General features: G+C 37.0%; 1 protein-coding gene across 1 annotated transcript in view; it reads right to left on the reverse strand.

Moving 5' to 3' along the window:
• Positions 1-1,099: 1,099 nt before the first annotated feature.
• dcc (DCC netrin 1 receptor) overlaps positions 1,100-19,587 on the reverse strand; it is an 899,751-nt gene continuing 881,263 nt past the window's right edge. Inside the window, exons 28-29 of the mRNA XM_051928027.1 lie at positions 17,006-17,148; positions 1,100-6,886 (exon numbers count right to left, since the gene is read on the reverse strand). Coding sequence (XP_051783987.1) covers positions 6,797-6,886; positions 17,006-17,148 — 233 coding nt within the window. The 3' untranslated portion in view covers positions 1,100-6,796. The remainder of the gene's footprint in view (positions 6,887-17,005; positions 17,149-19,587) is intronic.

The raw sequence follows: 19,587 nt of genomic DNA on the forward strand, positions 1-19,587 counted from the left end.
ACATCATGCACTCACCATCCATAACTTCCAGTGAAGCTCTTTTTTGGCATGTTAATAATGATATAGGTGGTTCACTCCAGCCTAGGATTTCCAATTAATCCCCATTGCTGTGATTTTGTGGTGAATGTAAAGGGCCTTTGGACTCCCAAATAGCTGAATGCATGAGATGGACTCTGATCATTTACATTATGAGACACAATTCCAACCTTTGACAGTAAGGGCATTGAATATGAAATGGGGCCATTTGGGAAATTCCTAGGTGTATCAGCCAATACATAGAGGCTTTGGGCTCCATTATTAGATTATTAGATTAGTTTACATTTCACTCCAGTTTTGTGCTACTCACAGTTTTAAAACCTCTTTGTGAGTTGCGCGCTCAGTTCAGATCACAAGGGCGTAATGGTGGCTCTCCGGCTAAAGGATCTGGGCTGGTAACTCAAAGGTTGTCGGTTCAAATCCTGGCAGTGACAGAAGGAATTCTATTCCGTTGGGCCCCTGAGCAAGGCCTTACCCTGCAATTGCGCCAGGGGTGCTGCACAAACAGCTGAACCTGCACTCTGACCCCAAAACTCTCTGGAGAGCAAGTTTGGGATTGCAAAAAAAATGACAAATTCCTAATACAAGAAATTGCATATGGCAAATAAAGGATTAAAAAGTGTAGCTGTGCAATTCTGAGTGGACAGACTGTAGAACAGGGGGTCTGCAACTCCAGCCCTGTCCCACCACTGTGGCTGCAGTTCTTCCTTCTAATTATTTTCTTAATTAGTGACCAGTTTTTGCTGCTAATTAAATTCTTTTTCTTTCGTTTTAAATTATTTTATTTTGCAGTCTTCCAGAACCGGAGTTGCTGCAGAAGGACGTGAGTGTGGAGCCTAAAAACACATCGAAAGTGTTTGCCAGTTCACTTAATTTAAATCATTTAATAAGGGATTAATCAAATGCAATGAATGACATACCTGTTGTAATGAACCTTACTCTATAATTAACCATTTTCTCGTTTATTGTTTCGCTATGATGGTGACATCATGTTGACTGGGTTTCCTCTCCATTTCTAAGATTGTTTATAGCGACACTACATGATGGAAAGTCATTGAGGTCGATCATTACATCAGTCTATTTCAATGAGTAGCGCGCAGCGTATGCTCTCCGAACATCGGATACATTTTAAAAGAAGATTATCTATTTCAACTAATATTAGTGATAATTTGGGTCAAAGTATCTCAGCTAGTTAAAGAACCTTTTCTGTGTTCTTACATTTTTTTAGTGTGCTGCTTACAGTTTCCTGACCCCAGCCTGTTTCTCGCTTACATTATTGCTTCACGCATTTCCTAGTCTTAATTTGGGGCTGCTCGAACATTTAATTACATTTTGTTAGGTATTCAAAGCAACCATCACATTAGGTTTCCTCCAAACAAATTTTGAAATTCCTAAATAAAGCCCACCAGTTTGTCTTTACGTATTTCGTAGTCATTTCCTAGTACTTTCTGTACACTTTGTTATTAAATTCATTCACCCATTTATTTTTTGAAGCCACTTATTACAACACGGCTGTAGGTCACTAGAGACAGCCCTGAAGCCAGCTGTGACTCCATCACCGGTTTCACTAATTTCCACACCTACATGGATTTAACTCAGAGTCACCAATCAACCTAATATGGCACTGAGAGGAAAGACAGAGCAAGGAGGAAACTCACATAGACGTGTGGAGAACACGCAGACTCAACTCGGACAGTGATCAGGGATGGATCTGAAGCAGACTCCTGGGGCTGTGAGGAAGTAGCACTGTGTTCTGTGCCATTGGCAGATTTGACTGAAATGACTTGTCCAAACTGCCGCTCTTCACTTTTATCATCAGGTGTTTTTAGCAAACAAAGGGATCTTCATTCATTTAGTCACACAGTTTTTCTGTTTAATCATTTGGGATTTATCTTACCTTTACAGTTTTGCTGATTAGCAACTATAGAATTGTAACATAATTATGGCAAACGTTTTTAATACAAAGCACATCAGTGGACAGTGTCGATGCACATGAAAAGTTAAAAGGGGACACAGACCATCTTCCTATTTAAAGTACTGTATTTGATCGTTATGCGAGTATGGACCCGAGCTAAAATTGGCGCGCAACGACTTTCCTATGAAAACTATAATTATTTGGTGAGTGTGGTTGAAAGTTTGCATATTTCTGTGTTCAACCTCTATATAAAAATGTCCTATGATGTTTCACAGAAAACAAATGAACACAGCATGGTACACTATGGGGTATTTATGGCTTTCGCTATTTTATCGCTTGGAGTGAGCCCACCATAGTTTATCAAGTACTACTGGTTGTTCTTGGTCTTAAAGTCCAACTATTTGGAGAGTACAGCCCAGGACCTTTAAATGGTACGTACGTTTTACGACTATGATCGCAATCTTATGTTAATGTGTATAATTTGTCAAGTCTTTTTATGATAGTACATCTCTTATTACCTATGAAAATGATATATATATCAAATCATTTAGGTACTTGACCGCATATGCAATTTCAGTTATATTACAGAAATTGGATATAAATTATGATTTAGATTTTATTTTGTTACACCTTTATATTCAAATAAACACAATTGTGCTGATTGCTTACTAAAAAACATAAAAATGTAATCCATGGTTATGAAATTTTTCCAAGAGCCACTAAAATACTGTAACTAAGTTGAAGTGAGGTAATAATCCTGTATCCAAATATACTGCATTTAAGTAATGAAGGTAAAATACAGTATTTGTGTGCATCAGAGGAAGGTGAGGCACTAAGCAAAAATCTGAAGGGAACCGTGAAAGTGTCATGGGAGTTGGATATGGCCGTTTTAGAGCCTAAGTTTAATTTCCAGCGTCTTCAAAATTTATCAAAAAGAACACTCTAGATAATAAATTAAATATTAATCATAAGACATACCCTCCCACCATCCCTCCCTAGAAAACCCTACCTACTTAGCAATTCACAGTAACTGGAACTGCTTGACATATTTTACAATAAAAACAGCATCACCTTCTCTGCATTTCATTTCATTTCTTTCTTTCTTTCTTTCTCATACACAAGTGTACTCGTAGGGCATACCATAAAAATAAATAACTGCCACTCTTCCAGATACGCCTACCATGTGTGTTATGGGAAGGGTGGAGATCTGTTTTTTATGTTTTTTTTTTCTTTAAAGCTGCCTAAGCAGGACAAGGCAATATACTAGCAGTAATGTTTCATATATGAAAAGAAAGGACAAAGAAAATAAATAGTTCAGGCACATAAACAAGTTCCCACCATCTATTTGACAAAATGGAGGTGTCTAAAGAAAAATAATTACTTTTACAAAACAAGACAATCTTCGTTAAGAAGAAAAAAAAATATAAATATACTTATCATGAAATTATTATGACAATCAAGTAGCCCCTGAGAAAACCAAAAATACTCAAGACCGATACAAAGCACAAATTATGCTCAGGTTGTATGAGGTTGAAAAAATGCTATGCATCATCTGTGCCTTTTGAAATGGTGGCCAGTTTCAAAAAAGCATCTCTGAAAGACATTAGTGTGTGACAAATTAACAAATAAAGTAAAACACCGTGTGCTAAAATGAATACTGTCAATGTGCATTTACTGAAGTCTAATCATGCCACGTGCCTAGTTTACTCTTGCCAAGGTTGCATTTTAGCATATTTTCAAACTTCTAACAGGGTGTCTGAATGATGGCAATGAACCAAACGGAGCCATGTCCATTAAATAAGTGGATTCAATTTGTTTTTAGTAAGCTCACCAGTGATCAAACATCTGTTAAGGATTTGCTCATCCGCCTCACTGGGCAGTGAATTCAGAATTGCTCTTTATAAACAGGGTGAAGCACTTAACAGATATAATGTCTTTCAAAGCTAGTGGCAAAAAGAATCATTTGCAACATTAGCAGGAAAACAGCAACTTACTTGAAGACTTGAAAATGGAAAAACTGGGAAAATAATGTCTAAAGTCTCCAAGTCATATGCTTTCCACTAAACCGAAGACACCTATTGATTAACTACACAAAGAAAGAAAAACTGAACAGGAAAAAATGTGCAAGTTGGGGGTCATTTCCATTAAAAGTGCAAAGCATCGATGTAAGACAAAATGCGATTAAACAAGATGGCTGGCATGGAATACTAGGTGAGTGTAATACTGGGACTGAGGACATATCTGGAGGTGCTTTGCTTCTTAAGGTGGAGGAGACTGATTTCCAGTGCACCTCGTTCAAATTCTACACTGGTTACTTATTTTAGTCACCTTAATAAAGAAGACAATGGGGTTGAATGTTAATTGTAGTTTTGCTTGTGCTAGTTTTTGAGAAATCTCTTCTATTTTTCCAGTCTACCTGATCTACATGATAGTGGACAAATCAGTGGAAAGCAGAACTTTTTATTTTGCGCACAAGCACTAAAATGTGGCGTCATATCCCGTCATCTCCTGATGAGCTTGTGTGTTGGTTTCATTGTGAAGCTGACAATTTATGAAAAGAATGAAGTCGATGAGACAAACACACAGTACAGTATTTAGTAAACACTAGAAGTTTGTAAAGGAAGCAGTTATAATAAACGGTCAGTATGCCATTAGTGAGCATTATGTGTGATTAATCAAAAGGGAAAACAGCGACAAAAGTAAATCTTGGCTTAGTCTGACAAATGAATTCTTGAGTAGTTGGGGACAAAGGACCGTAGTGACTTTATTTGACACACTCACGAAACCACAGTCAACTGTACAGTATGTTTACCTCAAAGGAATCTGAGGAAAAAGAGCTCCAGGATGCATATTTACAGCCTGCTCTCAAGTTATACTTTATGAAAGATGCTATAAAAATAAACTTTTTTTTTTTTTTTTCATTTTTCTTATGTGTTGCATCAGAAAGTTGCACTTGTCAGTGGACGGTCATGCTATACCGCAATGTAAAAGTGCATTCGAGAAACTCAGGAATCCACATTTACATTATCTGGATTTGAGAATAACTTCCAAGGTACAGTACTCACACAGATTATTTTTTCATAACAGCAAATATTAATATGTATTTTTGTATTTTAAGGTTATTTTTGAGGACATTAAAATTAAAATTGTCTACAAAAAAACAAAAACAAATTGTTACTACTTGCTTATAGAAAGCCACATTCAAGATGGTTTAAGTGACTTTTTCATAGGAAGACAGGGACATTGTACAGATTAGTAAAGAAATAAAATAAAATAAACATTTATTTAGCTCACACTGGCAGACACCTTGTCCCGAGTTGCTCCAATGCAGGATGTGAATTCAAGCCCTGCTACGCTATGGAGCATGAAAAGCAAGCTGAGGGAAAGCAGAAGTCCTGCAATTCAGATTCTATATACGTATTTTTTCATGTTAGCTGATTATTTCTTTCTTTGTAAATGTATTCATTTATGTAATCTCACTTTTCTAACAGGCTCAGTTCACTTCAGCTCTTACACGTTCAACTAATGACACACCGTCACAATGGCTAATTGCAAAAGAGAGTTCGACATTTTCTGAATAAAGTCTGGTGATTTGGCTAGTGGCAAAAACAAAAGAAATGGTGCTTTTCTTATAAAAATACTGTGTGCTCTGGGGGTTGGTCAGCAGTACAAAAATTGAAATAAAAAGTCAGTCTTACTATCGTCAGATGTACGCGCACAAGAAACATTGGCTTCCGTGGCCAAAAATGAAGCTCTTCAGTGTCACTCTGGTTTTGATGCACACCCAGTAAATGTGGTGAATTCTTGTGTTGGGCTGACTGGAACAAAACACTGAACTGTTCTGTTCATTCTCCTTCTGTTTACGCCTCCAAAGAAATAAAGGATAAATTGCATTTCCTGGTAAGTTTACAGAACATAGCACTGATGCCATAAGGTTTTTTTTTTTGGTAGATTTGCCTGTAACTAGTAATAAAAATATAAACTCATTTGGGGAAAAATATCCCTTGAATCTCTGTACTCTTTTTTGAAGCATAACAATAAAGATGGAATTTTATTAATTAACTGCCACATTCGGTTAGGAAAAAAAAAATCCTTTTTTAATTTTAAAAGGACTTGGATTTCTAACTATATACTGTGCACTCTTTTCTTCACCCATTGGTTTTTATTTTAATATGAACAAAGCCAATTCTTCTGGGCCACCATGTGAAGGAGTTTTGAAAATGTCTACAAGATCACAGAAGTTTTCCTCAAAAAATGCTAGAAAAATAGAAATAAATTAGGAATACATTAAACACGCCAGCTTTAAAACCAGCAGCAAATTGTGAGTGTCCTTTCACATCTAACTGAGAAAGCTGGAAAATGGTGAAACAACTTGATGTATATCTGCAAAAACTCAAAGATTGCCTTTTTTTTTCCAAAACTGACTACAATCAGTAATCTTGTATCCTGTCACTTCTGTGGATGTGTTTCTGGAATATCTGAAACCAAATTAAATCAGTGGCACAGTATGAAGTCTGATCACAATTCATTTTCAGATCCTGAGCCTACAGCAGAAAAAACATGAACTTAGGCTGTTAAATACCAACAAAAAGATTAATTACAGAAAAACAAAAATAATGGAAACAGTTCAAGTTTGTTATTTTGCTTGACAGTTTCCCTTAACTTAAAGCCTCATCCAAATGAATCTTCTTCAGAGAAGTCAGAGCTGTAGTGTCTGTTAGCTTGAGCTGAATTGCATCCTTAAGGTCCAGCAGTGCGTTGCCTCTCCCTGTCAGCATCTTCATTAGTGGAATACTGGGTGTGCTGTGATGCTTCTACTTGTTTTGCCCCCGTTGGGTGTCACTGTTAAAAGGCCGAGCCAGTAATGGCGTTCAGTTGTTTCATTAGTCCCTCTAGACTAGCCATCTGCTCACTCAGATCATCTTGCTCATATACCTGATTAAAAAAAACGAACAAAAACCATATATTAGAAATTTCACTTCGCATATTGTGCTGTCAAACTTCATTACACTCAGTTGACATATAAACATGGTGGGGTATGATGATTACCACTGTAATGATGTGGTTGATTGTGCCAACAAATCAACTCCATGTACTTAACAGTCACGGCAATAAAATAAAGTACAGTATACCCAGGAAAGAGGAAGATGTGTGCTTGCAATAAATTAGTGCTATGATAGATCAAAGTAGCCATTCTGTATCTATATATTTTAACCCTGCTTGGTCCGATACAAAATAATACTTGGGCTTAACTCTATCAGACAGGAAAAGCCCTGAACAGCATGCAAGTCCATTCTCGCACCTGCCCATCTTAAAATCACCACGTGAAGTGACGTGCATGTCTGTGGGATATGCCAGGAATATGGAGTATTCAATGGAAACCCAGGAGGAGGGTGGAGGAGTAAGAAAAGTCCACATAGATGGGGTAACAGGCAGGGATTTGAAGTTTAACCTCTCAAAGTTGGAGGCAGCAGCCCTAACCACTCAGTCATTACACAATGGCTCTTAAATGATGTTAAGGTTAAAAACATACCATCTAATTTATAACAATACCCAAATTACAAATTAGACACTTAATGTGTAGTCTGTAAAGTGTTCATATGGTTGCACCAATTAAATCTATACAACTTTTGGGAAAGGTGCTATATAAATAACATTTATTATTATTATTTTTATTATTATTAATATACATCTATAACATAATACCATAAGACATCTACAGCAATATTTCATTTGAGAGTAGTAGAAAACTATTAAATAAATGAATATCTATAAAATGGGGAGAAAAGCTTAATCAAAATTACACAACAAAGAAATCCCAACGTAAATAACTAAAAAACAAAATAGCATATTTGAAAATCTATACTAATTTCATTTTTGATCTGAGTAGATAGATAGATGTGAAAAACACTATATAATAGATAGATAGATGTGAAAGGCACTATATAATAGATAGATGTGAAAGGCACTATATAATAGATAGATAGATAGATAGATAGATAGATAGATAGATAGATAGATAGATAGATAGACTAGATAGATAGATAGATAGATAGATAGATAGATGTGAAAGGCACTATATAATAGATAGATAGACAGAGGGATGTGAAAGGCACTATAGAATAGATAGATAGATGTGAAAGGCACTATATAATAGATAGATAGATAGATAGATAGATAGATAGATAGATAGATAGATAGATAGATAGATAGATAGAGGGATAGATAGATAGATAAAGATAGATAGATAGATGTAAAAGGCACTATAGATAGATAGATAGATAGATAGATAGATAGATAGATAGACTAGATAGATAGATAGATAGATAGATGTGAAAGGCACTATATAATATATACATAGATAGATAGATGTGAAAGGCACTATAGATAGATAGATAGATAGATAGATAGATAGATGTGAAAGGCACTATATAATATATACATAGATAGATAGATAGATAGAAAGATAGATAGATAGATAGATAGATAGATAGATAGATAGATAGATAGATGTGAAAGGCACTATATAATAGATAGATAGATAGATAGATGTGAAAGCCACTATATGATAGATAGATAGATAGATAGATAGATAGATAGATAGATAGATAGATAGATAGATAGATAGATAGATAGATAGATAGATAGATAGCACTTTATCTGTCCAAGGGGGAAATTTGCCTTTTTACAGAAGCTTGATAAATAAATAATTAAATTATGACAAAGCCCCCTTCCACCCAATACACAGCAGAATGACTACAAATAAAGAAAACAAAAGAGAAAGAAAACTTCTGACTTGGTTAGATAAAAAAAAGTGCAGTTATAAATGACAGTGAGGCATTAAACAGAAGTCTTGCTGCTGGTATAAAGGAGCCCCAGTAGCGTTGCTTGACACACTTCTGCTGAATAACTACATTTGCTGAAAGTTGTCAATGTTAGTGTGTCAGAGAGAGGATGTGCAGCATAGCATTGCACCCAAAGATGTGTTCTAGAAAATAGACATAACAGTTCAACAAGCATTAAAAAAGTGTTTGTAACGTGACATCTGAAGAGTGAGGAGGCTAACTTTTACAGTATGTCAGTTGCTTCTTATGTGCTGCATGTTGTGCATGTTCAATATATATATATATATATATATATATATATATATATATATATATATATATATTGTGTATAAACACGAGTATAAATACACACATTGATGTATAATATATAGCCATGATTCATACGCATACGCACACACAGACATTGTTTTTTAAGTTATCATATTTGTGATTAGGATTAGCTGTTAAGTAAGTGGTTCTGAACCGGATTAATGGCTTTAAGAATGTTGTGTTAGGGTTGTGGGTAGTGGGCTGAAACTTATTCAGGTATTGGTGAGTAGAAGGCAGGAATCAATCTACATAAAGAACTAGTTACAAAGCCCGTGCACACACTCATATTTATTGACATCAGGCCAGTCACAAATCTACAGTATGTGACAGTTTGTTTTGACTCCTTGTGCAATCTTCTAATATAATACGCTACCGTGGCTGTCTGTTTGTCTGTCCAGGATTTTAAATCACCTGTAAGCTCGTAAACCGTTTGACCTATTGACCTGAAATTTGATACACATGTACTATGTGACGTCTACTATCCGCTTTCAGGGTGATGATTGACCTCCAAGGTTATTCCTCTTTTTAGTTTATTTATTGAAGAATCAATTCTTGGCAGAGGGGCATGCATACGGGCGTCATTCTTATTCCCTACCACCTTCACCATCACTTCTCCTACCTCTTCATATCTAAATCATTCTTGAGGAAGATTGAAGACTTAAGTGCCAGCTTAAGTGAAAAATTAAGATAAACATACTAAGTAATTGCAACACAAACACTGACTTAATCAGTTTTAATGCAAAAAGATGCTGATGAAAGAAGAGAAGAAGCGGGCTGCTAGGATGGAGAAAAGAAGAGCTGCTCAGGAAACAGCAAGCGCATCAACCTCTGAGCAAATGAATGCCAAATGTACAGAGAAAGAGGATGAAAACTATAAGTCAAGTGTATTCACTGCACGTTATCATGCAGTGAGAATTTACTGGTACCATATATCCTGAGAACACCTATGTTCGGTGTATGGGAATTCTACCTGACCCAAACGACTTCTGCTTTCCTTTTAGAAAGTGGCCAGTAGTAATTCAGCCTTGACATGCCCAGGAGGGTCAGCCAGCGATTATCGCAGCAGCACTGAGTGAAAAGCAAAGAACCGCATGTGGTGGACATTACGCTGGTCCTTGCAGGGCACAATCACACAATCAGACTTTATTCCATGCAATTTAGGCAGAGAAAACTAAAAGTAAGATATCTGCATAGTTTTAATGCAGTTTTTTGCTATTGTTATTTTGAAGCGCTATGATCTGGCGGGGCCTGTGTTGGGGATGGAAAAAGGGGATGATTGTTATTTACTTCAGAGCAAATAAGCAGTTACACCTATTTATAAAACACAACAAAATTATGAAATTTGTGTGTGTTTCTGGTCAGTTTCATGAAGGTTCATATTGGGTTTAGGATTTAATAACAAATGTGGCCTCTCGAATGTTCAGGTTTTCATAAAGAAGAAGCAAAAGTAATGCAAGAGAAATGCACTGTTTGTAATGTATTACATTTTATAAACACAAGTACATACATTTTATAATGAGTAACTGTAAAATATATTAGGCTAGCTTTTTTTTTGTAAGTAATGAGGAGTGTAACTAAGCTAACTTTAAAAAGTAATACTCCCTAACAGTGATCATCATATGAATATCATTACAGATTGAAATCCGCTTACTGCATTTCGGGGAGGCAGGGACAGATCTGTACACATCTGTGTAGAGACATCACTCCTTCTTAACTCCCATGTGAACGTTTAACAAAACAAATTTTTATTGACTAACTTTAAACTTGTAACAAATGTACTCAAATAGAAACACAAGATGAACGATTAACTGCATGTCATGTTCTTAAATTTTAAACAGAAAATCACTTAAAACATTTTAAGGCACATCATAGTGAATCAAGAAAATGCAGTTTCAGTATGAATGTAGTCAATAGTGGGTCATTTTATCTATACAGTATACAGCAAGACAAAAATGTATTTTCAAAGTGCTATTAGACGTCTTGCATAAAATATTATTAATTAATGCAGCTTATTTTATCTTGTAGCTTTCACAGAGCACAACACCATACAGCAAGTCCATTAACAAAGCACCCTGGAAAACCATTCAAATTATTATTATTTCTGCTATTACAATTATGTATAAAATACCCACATTTCCAACATTTTGATAATGACTTTGATTAATGAAATGTTATTTAGATTTTCCTTATAATAAAATTATAAGGACTAGGTAGCAACTTTATTCATATAATTTAACCAAGCGGAATATTCTTGTTTCTTGTTATTGAAAAGGGCTGAAAGACTCCCAGCGTGCTACCATCAGTGAAAATAACACCTACTGGAAAAGAATATTCTTTTAGTGTAAAAGCTACCCTATTTAAACATGTTTTTTTTTTAATTCTATTCAGTAACAAAACATAAGAACATTAGAATGCTGTATATGCAGCTCCAAAGTCTAAGAAGTCAGAGTATTTATTGATTAACAATAAGTCACTGTTGACATCTTGTTGTGGGCAAATTCAAGAAGATTAATTTTGCTTGGCACACAGCTTTTAGCATTTTTGCTAAGATTATTGTTAGATTTTTTTTAGGGTGACCTATGCATAGCTTTAAGCAACACTACACCATGGAATATCTTAAAGTACTCTTGCAGTAGGGCACCAAAATGGAAATTAAATGTGATTTTAACACTGCTGTATTTGCAAGCTAATGATTTAAATCTCTGTCTTAAGATCCTACTGTAAATACAATTATACTGAAGGAATTAGTGCTAAAACAAACCTATATATAATGCAATTTTTTTTAAACAATCAACTATAAAAGACAGGATTGCAAGTTATCAGCTTACTGTCACAAGCAATGCATTCTGGTTGGTGTGCCATAGCATCCATAGCAGTCAATTTAGAGTTAACAAATATCCTGTAACGCACTCCTCTCAGGACTACCCAAAAATGACACCAATCGATTGCAACAAGTGCAGAATGCAGCTGCTAGAATCTTAACTAGGAAAAGTAAATCTGAGCACATCACCCCAGTTCTGATGTCACTACACTGGCTACCTGTGTCATTTAGAATTGACTTTAAAATACTGCTTATGGTTTACAAAGCCTTAAATAATCTTACTCCATCCTATATTTCAGAATGTCTTACACCTTACACTCCAAATCGTAACCTTAGATCTTCAAATGAGTGTCTGCTTAGAATTCCAAGGGCTAAACTTAAATGAAGTGGTGCGGCAGCCTTCTGCTGTTGCGCACCTAAAATCTGGAATAGCTGACCGACAGAAATTCGCCAGGCTAATAAAGTGGAGCACTTTAAAAAAACTGCTAAAAACACAATATTTTAACATGGCCTTCTCATAGCTTCATTTTAGTTTAATGCTCTGTATATTCAATTAATTATCATTATCATTCATGGTGGCTCCGTACTAACCCCTACTTTCTCTTTCTGTTCTTTTTCTGGTTTTCTGTGGTGGCGATCTGCGTCACCACCACCTAATCAAAGCACCCTACACTGATGGATTAAAGGCCAGAAGTCCACATGACCATCATCATCAAGTTCTTCCATATGAACCCGGAATACAATGAGGACTGATTGAGATCATTTATGTTAGGTAGAATGCCTAAAGGGGGCTGGGTGGTCACGTGGCCTTGGAACCCCTGCAGATTTTATTTTTTTTTCTCCAGCCGTCTTGAGTTTTTTTGTTTTTTCTGTCCTCCCTGGCCAACGGACCTTACTTTTATTCTATGTTAATTAGTCAGTCAGTCATTATCCAACCCGCTATATCCGAACACAGGGTCACGGGGGTCTGCTGGAGCTAATCCCAGCAAGCACAGGGTGCAAGGCAGGAACAAATCCCAGGCAGGGCGCCAGCTCACCACAGGGCACACATACACCCACACACCAAGCACACACTAGGGACAATTTAGAATCGCCAATGCACCTAACCTGCATTGCTTTGGACCGTGGGAGGAAACCGGAGCACCCGGAGGAAACCCACGCAGACACGGGGAGAACATGCAAACTCCACGCAGGGGAGGACCCGGGAACCGAACCCGGGTCTCCTAACTGCGAGGCAGCAGCACTATCCACTGTGCCACCCTTTATGTTAATTAGTGTTCCCTAATTCTATTTTCTTATTTTGTCTTTTTTCTCTTTGTTCATCCTGTAAAGCACTTTGAGCTATATCATTTGTATGAAAATGTGCTATATAAATAAATGTTGTTGTTGTTGTAACTGGTGCTTGGCCACTGAACAAGGATGGAGCTGGCATGGAAAGCTTGAGGTTCTGGGGTCAAAAGCAAGCACTGTCTCTTTGAGCATGTTGTCTCACCTGCATGAATGTTGAGTGTATTTGTGACACCTATGCTGCCCTGCAAGTTTGAAGTACTCTAAGACACTGTTTAACAGTTTTATGAAAAAGTATTTATAAAATATTAATGGCATATATGGTAAAACCTACAAAAGAAGGACAACTTTACTTTGTTGCATTAATGGCTACAACTGGTTATATTATAGCATCACCAGCACTACAAAATTAAGAATTGTAAGCCTGTACATCAGATTATTAAACAGGAATTTTACAGATGTCACCAAAGACTTCAGTTAGGAAGCCCAGAGTAGTTCAGTTTGATAGATGCATTAATATTTAATCTTTCCAGCCAACAAACAAACAGTTTAGTGTCTAATAGAAGTGTGACCCCTCATTCCCCCCATTCCTTGCTCCTTCTGTTCTTGGTTGGAAAGCCACATCAAATTCTGTTTAATCTATTTGTCTGTGGCAGTTGAGTGTACTTCTATGACTGTGCTTGAAAGCAAACATTCAGATATACTGGTTATAGCAATGTCTATGTTGCCATTTAAGAAAGGGAAAACTAAATATAAAAGGGAAAGGGAGTTCAAATGGCATGAAACACAGAATAACAGTTTGTATTCAGAAAGCTTTAGAAAAAACAAAGGCATTTTTCTAAAGTGGACTACTTATAAGGAACACAGTTACTAAAAAAATTACTGAGCCTGAATGAAAATAGCTGTTTGGAAAAGGCATGCTTTGTGTCTACCTAAAGCCGATGTCACAGTACAGTACATGACTTCGACAAATTTGACGACCGAAGTTGCTGATTTGATCTCCAGACCATGTTATATTTTATGACTAAAAATTGCCGGGCATGTCATATTAGATGTCTCCATGATGACATTCCAGCACAATTTCACATATCCAAAGTATCCCAGGCTCACCCCTTTTTTCTGATTGCCAATAACTTGCTGCCTGACCAAGCCAGTTCTGTGAAAGATTTTTACAAGTACAATGAGTGCAGCTGCCATCTCTGCCCTTTTTTCTTTTATTCATCCTATTGTGGTACATTAAACTTCCTTTGTTTGTGAGGTCCAAAACACCTGTGTTCCTTATTCTTCATTGCCACATTGTATGCAGTGTACTTCCAGCTCAATACTCATTGGTTGTCAGCTCTCATACACTGCAGGCCATCACCTTGACCAAATTCAGACTGCTTAATTTTGTCAGGGAGAGTTGCACAATAGTTGGAGTGAGTCACTGGGGATGTCAGACTACACAACTGAGAGTCATGGGAGGGCACCATGACTCATTACGATAAAGTAAAAGAAATTTAGGACGGAGTATTACTGGAAGAGCCTTAAGGAAACAAGTAGCCTCCTCGACTGAGCTCATCTAATGCTTATAGCTCCAGACATTACACGGCAAAACTAACCTTGTTAATTTAATGCTAAATATGTTGTTTGCATTATAAAGTAGGTTTATTTTTTTCAGTATTGCTATCAACTGAGGTTGTTATTTTCCTCTCTTCTCTTGTCAACTGGGCATTTCACAGTTATAATTTTTATTTGACTTGTATTGTCATGATTGTTATGCTAATTGAATTTGCTGTTTTTATCTGTCTGTTTAACCTAATTTGCATTTTATGTGTGTAAATGATATAGTTTACATTATAACCATAAATTTGTTACAGTGATCTCAGCCTGCACTCAATAAATAGAGCTAGCAAAAAATAAATTGAATTGTTTTTGAATGTGCACTAGTGATTGAAGTGTCCAAATAACCAAGTATATTTTTTCCTTCTCACTGTATTCCAAATACTGAAAATGCTAGACAAAGAACAACATCCCCTTGGGATTAATAAAGTATCTATCTATCTATCTATCTATCTATCTATCTATCTATCTATCTATCTATCTATCTATCTATCTATCTATCTATCTATCTATCTATCTATCTATCTATCTATCTATCTATCTATCTATCTATCTATCTATCTATCTATCTATCTATCTATCTATCTATATTTCACCACGTTAATGTTATTAGGCAACAAAGACTACTCCATCAGGAAGATATATGAAAGATTTTCAGTTGGTGTGTAGACTGAAGGGAATCTGAAGACTTTATTCCATTAGGTTAACTGGCACCCTAAACTGTCTGATCTTGTGGCTGTGGCTGAGTTCTGATCATACAGTTGTGAATGACATTTTAGGGAACACAGCACATGCAACTAAAAGGTCATATGCATTGTCACACACGTACACATGGGAGGCAGCTAAAGGGCCTGAATGAGAGTATTTCCATGCCAGACCAGAGCACTAACACTTTCTCTCACTTCTCTGCTGACCAGTTATGGGAAATTCCACCTGGCCCCAATGACATCACTTCTGGTTCCGGCCTCAATGGCACCACTTCCAGTTCCAGGCCCACTGATGATGTCACTTCCGGTCCCAGGCCCAATGACATTACTTCCAGTTTTTGCCCTACTGATGACGTCTCTTCCGTACCCGGCCTCAATGACACCACTTCCGGTTCATGGCCCCAGTGATGAAGTCACTTCCTCCGCTCTCCCTTAAAGCCGCCATCTTTGTGCCAGCAAATCAGTTCAGTTGTGGACTCAAACCTGTTCAGATCTGTACCTTACAGTTATTCATTGCAGCCAGGAACATTATACGGGTGGCTACCCCAAACCTATGTTTTGTGTGGATCTTTGTTGTGCTTATGACAGCATGTAGAGTAAGAACATTAAAAGAGTTTTGCGGTGGCCATTCGACAAGCCATACAACCTAACAAGATTGTCAATCCTGTTCACTTACATCCATCCATTATCCAACCTGCTATATCCTAACTACAGGGTTATGGGGGTCTCCTGCAGCCAATCCCAGCTAACACAGGGCACAAGGCAGGAAACAAACCCAGCACGGCGCCAGCCCACAGCAGGGTGAGCACACACACACACACAACACCAAGCACACACCATGGACAATTTAGAATCGCCAATGCACCTAACCTGCATGTCTTTGGACTGTGGGAGGAAACCGGAGCACCTGGAGGAAACCCACACAGAGAACATGCAAACTCCACACAGGGACGACATGGGAAACGAACCCGGGTCTCCTAACTGCGAGGCAGCAGTGCTATCCACTGTGCCACCGTGCCGCCCTCACCTACATTCTTCAAGAAAAAATCAAGTAGAAATCTGAAGATCCCTAATGACTTCCTTTCTACCACACTACTTTGAAATTCCATGTGCCTACAGTTGTGTGAAGCAGCAGTTAAAGTGGAGCTAGCGCACACAACCTGTATCACAGGTCTGCAAGAAACAGAAGTGATTATAAAGTGTGCTTGACATCTTTCATGCATTTAAATAAAACAACACCCTTATCATGCAATTCTTTACCTACTTGAAAAAGGAAACTTTTAAGAGAATCCAAGGCAAGTATCTTAAAAAAGTGTAAAATGATCACTGTATTCCGCACACCACTCAAGTGAGTATGGCGTTATGAGGAGTTTGGAGTACAACTATTTTGATGTGGAAATTTTTAAAGAGGGATAACAGGAGGGTGTATTTCATGTTCCATTTTTATCTTGACTACAAAGGAAGGGCAGTGTGTGATACTTACACTTGAGGGATCGTCCAACTGTTTATTCCCTTCTTCTGCTACCTCAGGAGCTGTTGGTACAGAGACGGGAAGTAATGGTGATCTTGCCTTTCCAGCTAATCCCAAGGAGGCAGTCTTCACCTGAGCCTTTGGAAGATTTGCACCTGTAATCAAAGATAAAATCATTAAGGATATGCTTATAGCACATGCCATTTTCAAACCCACTTAATTCAGTTTAGGGTTGTGTGGGGAGAATGTAATATCAAGTCTGTGAATATTCAAACCAAAACCAAATACATCTCATTCAGTCTTAGTGAGGAGCTCTTCCTGATTTTTAAAAATAATGAATGAGATTCTAGGGAAGTTTATCTATTAGCTAAATGAACTGAATGATCTCCTCTTTTTGACAAATGTCTTATGTTCTTCATAAAATGCTTTTTTCTATAATGAGATACTTTGAGACTGGGCACACACCTTTACCCAATCTAAACCTTTGTGTATTTAGTAATACTTTGCTTTTTTGTTGATTTTTGATTATTATTATTGATATTTATGCTATTATAATTAAGTATATTTCATTTGAGTTAATAACACCTTAAAAATTTATAAACTCTTTCAAACATGGTTCCCATTTCCATCAATCCCACGCGGGAATGAGTCAGACTAGAAATAGCTTGATGGATGAATTATAAACTCTTTATAGAGCTGAACCTTTCAATAGTTAGCCAGTCCTTGAAACTATTTCTCTTTTCCAAAAACACAGAGAAATCTTACATTTTCTACAGCAGATTGGGGCATTTCTGCTGCAATTCACCATTTTCTCTTGACTTCTGTTGCAGTTGCCCCACAAAGGTTTATTTATTTATTTTTCTTGTTGGTGCTTTTTTCTTGCATTTCACTTCTGGAATAAACTAAGTAAATCCACATATTTTCATGCCACCTTCTTCCAGTGCTGGGTTACGGTCATGGGCACAACGCTGAGCACAGAGCTAGTCATACAGACACAAACACCTAAATCGGCCACTTTTGAGTTTCAGGTGGCCATTACTGGCTCGCGATCATATGAGTCTTGCTCATGGCATAATCGCTCCCCACTTTTTCCTTGTGACATCACTGAAGGATTGACACAGCCTTACAAGACTTTTCATCCAGTTTCTAATAATGCTTCCTTTAACCTCCCTGATCCTGTGACTGCTGTTTGATTGTACTTCCCTTTTGTAATTGTACTCCTTTCTTTCTCCTGGGTGGGGGGATGTTGCTGTTGGGAATCTGTGGGTTGAGTGAGACAAATGGAATAAAAAATACTGCACAACGCTGTCTATCCTTTCAATAGGGTTGGGGGCCAGGGATTATTCCATGAACAAGTTACTAGCGAAAAGTCTTTTTTTTTTTTTCTCATATGCTCAAGGCAGAGCAACGTGAGTGGCTTGATACAGTCACATTCTATCTGGAGGTCCTTCTGTGAAACTTTCAGGGCAGAAGTACAGCAAAGCCATTACTCATCTGTATGCTAAGAAACATTGCCAGTGTACTCTAAGCTGAAATTGAAGGAGCACTGCTCAAAAAACTAACATAGGGAGAACATGTAGCAGACAGCCTCCAGGTATTATAATTGACTCTTTGACGCTTGAGCTGTGAAACTTTATGCCACGATGCTTTAAAGTCATATTAAGCAGTGCTTACAATTCAAACAGTAGCCTTGAGTCCTTTATCAAACCTGTTGTTTTCAATAAAGTCAAAACTTTGCTCAGGATCTGACTTAAACTTGTAGCACACTGATGTCTAAAGATGAGCTCTTACGTACATAATGTATTTGTTGCTATTTACACACAGCTGTGACACTTAATACAAATAACCTGGCATAGACAACTATACATCATTAGAATGCGCTAAACCTCATCTATTCAATAGTTAGGAGTCTTTTACTCTATGTGGCTCGGAGTAGGTGGGATATTTGATAAAAGCCGATTAACTCATCTGTGATACACTGCTTGGCTTGGGGTATACCTGTGCAAATCACATATTTTAATAATGAAAGAGAGCAGACAACATGGAAACTTATGATTTTAATTGAAAGAAGACAACCTTGGGTATGTAAAAGTACCATATGTATAGAAACAGCTTTGAAATTTGGTGGTGTCCTGCTGGTGCATAAGTGGTTAATCTTGATAAGAGGATTAATGAATATCAAATCCAGAAAGGCATGCTGCTTTTGTAAATAATGGAACATCTGTCAGTAATGCTATCTATTGTAATACTACTGTATAACTAAACACGCAATTTTAGTCTGTGGTTAGTGGTTGTACTCCATTTTTTGTTGTCACTGTCAATCTGAATTGCAAAATGTGTTCTGATAAATTTCAAATAAGACAGAAGTTTCAAGGTAAGGTAAGGAAGAGAAAAATTTTGAGGTAAGGTAATTAAATTCACTGATTATGACTCTGGAAAGTGTTGACTAGAACATACAAGTAAGAATTTCACTGTACTAGAAGTGTAGATGTGACAATAATGACCCTATAAACCTATAATGCTTTGTGTACAGCCCAGTTAAGTTTACATGACTTGAGTATCTTTGCTGCGGTTCCTTCTTTAAGAATAGAAAA

The sequence above is a fragment of the Erpetoichthys calabaricus genome, chromosome 5, assembly GCF_900747795.2.
Source record: "Erpetoichthys calabaricus chromosome 5, fErpCal1.3, whole genome shotgun sequence".
Lineage (NCBI taxonomy): Eukaryota > Metazoa > Chordata > Cladistia > Polypteriformes > Polypteridae > Erpetoichthys > Erpetoichthys calabaricus.